Here is a 3609-nt window from a genome sequence, read left to right as displayed (position 1 = left end):
CAGCGAGAACAGGAAGAGGCCAAGAAACGAGAACCGACGGGCAACGACGTCGCCACCATCCTGTCGCGACGCATCGCCGTGGAGTACAGCGAATCAGAGGAGGATTCTGAACCCGAAGATCAGGAGTGGTCCGACTGAGGAGGGGACGGGGCAACGCGGAGACAGAGTCCAATCAGAGGCCACACCTCAAACAGGACATGAAACACCTGAGGAAGGTTTAAGGGGCGAGGACGTGAATATGTTCATCCGAGTCAATGAGTCGGGATCAATTAAAGCTCGGCGTGTCAAACGATTACACTTTCTAATCGTGATTAATCACATTTTTAATTGAATGTTTCAATTTCAATTATTTTGCATTTGGAAATAAAACATGTTAGGCTTTTATTTTGAAGTTTTGTACCGTCTTAAACTGAGAGTACTTTATCTTGTGACTACAGGGAGACTCTGAGGACGACTATCTACGGTGAGCCTGAAGGGACAAAGTAACATGCGATTAATCACGATTAACTGGTTGATGCTAACAGCCTCTAACATGTAAACACGGTTAGTGAAGTTATTTATTGTTTTATTATTATTATAATTCTTATCAGTTCAGTATGTTTCATCCTGAGTGCGGACGCGTCTGTCCTCAGCTTGTCTAAACGTTCCATACTTTTGGATACCACAAGTTTTTAAACACAACCGTCGGACATGTTGACGATTGTTGGTGTCTACGACTTCTGTTTCTGTTGCCGTGGTAACTAATGCTGATCTGTATCGAATCAGTTAGAAAGAGGTCATCTTCTGCATCCATCACACACACCATGTAAAATGTGTTTCTATGACGACGACTCATTGACAGCTTATCAAATATAAAGTATCCCAAACATTAAATATTTAAAGAGACAAATATATAAACTTTAAAGATTAATACCAAAAACAGAGTTTAGTTGAAATCTGATGGTCAGTGAAACAGATATCTTCAGTGTCTTAACGTTTGAAGAGGGAAAAGTTTGCAGACTGTTGGGCGTAGTATGTAGGCGGTTTCAAAGACAGCCACAGAGGTCGTCCATGGGGGCGGAGCTACGCGCTGACATTAGTCACAGGAAACATAAACAGCCTTGAAATGACTGTCTGGAAATCCACAGGATTGAAGACTGTGTGTTTTTGTGTTTGTCCCTTATTAAGCTGTCACACAGACTGACGATTCTTTCAACCAAACAACAGACAGAGTGTCTAGCTCCGCCCCTTTAGGGTCATATAGGGACACTTGTAACCCCAAACAGACGTGTGGCAAGAAAGTAGGACGGAACGGATCGCTTATTCTGGTACTATTCCAAACGGCTGACCGTCAGTGCGTCCTGTATCGAGCAGAACTCAACCGGACCGCTTGGTGGAAACGGGATTTTAGAGTCACAGATCTCAGAGCGGATTATCGATTAAACTCGGCCCCTTTAGCGCCACCTTCAGGACAGACTGCACATGTTCAGCTCTGAGCAGATGAATCCTGAACTCTGCAACCTGTAGGGGGCGCTGGTGTTGAATCATTTTTTAAAATGTAGTTGAGAAGATGAAGCTGAAGGCTGCCGGACTGCCATCAGCAGGTCATCCAGCAGGGGGCGCTGTGAGCAGATCAGCTGTGTTCACTTAGACTTTACGAAGTTATTTCTATATTTTAAAACCTTTATTTCAAATGTCTCTTTACCTTTTTTATTATCTTTTTATTCTGCATTAAAGATGTTTTATTTTTGATTTATTTTGTTCATAAAAACATGCCAACACTTTTTTTTTATCTTTTCTGTTGACTTCTCGCTCGCTGATGTAAATATTTGTCAAACTGTATTTTTTATTCGTGGGGTTTGATGTGGTGGTTTCAGCATCTGATTCATTAGTTGCTATGGTAACCATGAGGTACTTCTTCTCCTTTTTTGCTCTTCTTCTCCTTTTTTTGTAGCAGCAGGGGGCGTAGATCCATCAGTGAAACGTTATGACATCATCGTCCTTGTGTAAATACGGGGAGCAGTAAAATGACGGTCAATGTCGCCTCCATGTTTGTGATGTCATCGCTGCAGCTAAAAATAAAAGATGGAAGGGAGGGGGAGGGGGGGTCTGTGATTGGTTAATTGATTTATTAATTATTGATCTGTGCTGTGCTCTCTGCTCTGTGATCTGCATGTTGGTGGGAAAATAACGACGTATAAAACAAAACTGTTTCAGTCTGTCTTCACAAAAGAAAACTTTATTGACAAAACCGACCGTTGTCATGTTTTTATTTTACTGATTCACATCATTCTTTAAAAACAGTTTGAGAACAGTCAGCAGGATTATTATTCTTCAACCCGCTGCACTCACACATCGTACAACGTTAAAGGCACAGTGAGTAGATCTCACCACCAGGGGGCGCTCAATCAAAACAATAACAAAAAGATGACGTTGAGGCGGGCGGGGAATCATGGGAGTGATTCTCTCTGCTACCTTCCCCACCTCCATCCCCGATGAAAACGACCTCTGAGGTGACCGAAGTCATGACGACCGGGTAAAAGCGACCTGAGGAAGAGAATCTGTTTACAGACGAGTTCATGTATCAGAGTTTAATCTACATGATGTTTTTATCACAGCAGCACAGCAGCGTCCAGGAGCAGCTCACGCTTCCTCATGCAGCGGTCTTTGACTTAACATCCGGTGTTTCCATGGCAACGATAAACATGTCGTGTCTCTAGGACCAATAGAACCAGAACTTGTGATCCAAGTTCAGATTTGTGATCCGATTCCAGAACCAGGATCCGTTTTTGGAAGACACTTTGGATTCTCGGACTGCAGGAACTTTTTGAATAGTTCTAGGAACTGTTCGGACCCTCCCCCTTTATAACTGAATCCACACCACAGGAACTATGACCCATTTTAGTTCCTAGAACCCGGTTTAGAGGAACCTTCTGAGCTCCTGCTTCAGAGGGACTTTGAGTGGCGTATTGTAAATGCTCTGAGTTAATCCAGTACCACAAACCGCCATTTTTAAATCCCACTGTAACCGTGAGCAAATAACATTAAATAACAGTCGAAAAACACAGAAGACTACGACGTCCAGGCATTACTGAGCATTTATGCGGTGGAGTACATTTAACTATTTGCTCTGTAAACAAAGTAAATGTGAATTTTTCAGCCACTAAACTCTCTTGCCTCCATAAAATGTGTCTGTAGAGAAGGCAGCCATTACAAAGACCAGGATGTCCTCTACATCCGTGGTTCTCAACTGGTGGTTCTGGACCCAGAGGTGGGTCGCGGAGCCGTTTTCAGTCTGGAAAAAAACCTACCGTTGAAAAGCCTGTGAAGCGCTTTTTAAACATGTTTGTTTTGTTCAGTTTCTTGCTTCTGTCACATGTTTTGAGGTCCAAACGGCACCATTTCTCAGTAAATAAATCTGATTGGTCGAAAAATATCACAACTTTAGGTGTGAGTTCTGACTGGGGGTCCTGACTGCTGCTCTACATGGAACAGTAGGTCTCTGTTTGAAGGCTTTAAAGGTTTTAAAAATACTCTTTGGAGAGTCACAGAGGACAAAGGTGAATTCAGGGTCAACACTCCAACACAGTAGGAGGCGCTCATGCTCCCGGAAGCTGCTGTCCACCCTCC

At 43.1% G+C, this 3609-nt stretch overlaps 1 protein-coding gene across 2 annotated transcripts in view; it reads left to right on the top strand.

Annotated features, from left to right (window-relative positions):
* si:ch73-362m14.4 (actin-binding protein WASF3) overlaps positions 1-2230 on the top strand; it is a 12355-nt gene extending 10125 nt beyond the window's left edge. For both annotated transcript variants that reach the window (XM_065960767.1, XM_065960765.1), the window contains exon 11: positions 1-2230. This exon is cut by the window's left edge and continues 26 nt beyond it. In XM_065960767.1, the coding sequence (XP_065816839.1) occupies positions 1-138 (138 nt within the window). In that variant the 3' untranslated portion in view covers positions 139-2230.
* Positions 2231-3609: the final 1379 nt, after the last annotated feature.

The sequence above is a fragment of the Labrus bergylta genome, chromosome 1 (assembly GCF_963930695.1).
Source record: "Labrus bergylta chromosome 1, fLabBer1.1, whole genome shotgun sequence".
Classification (NCBI taxonomy): Eukaryota; Metazoa; Chordata; class Actinopteri; order Labriformes; family Labridae; genus Labrus; species Labrus bergylta.
The sequence above is the reverse complement of the archived record's forward strand: the minus strand, read 5'-3'. Positions and strand labels throughout refer to the sequence as shown.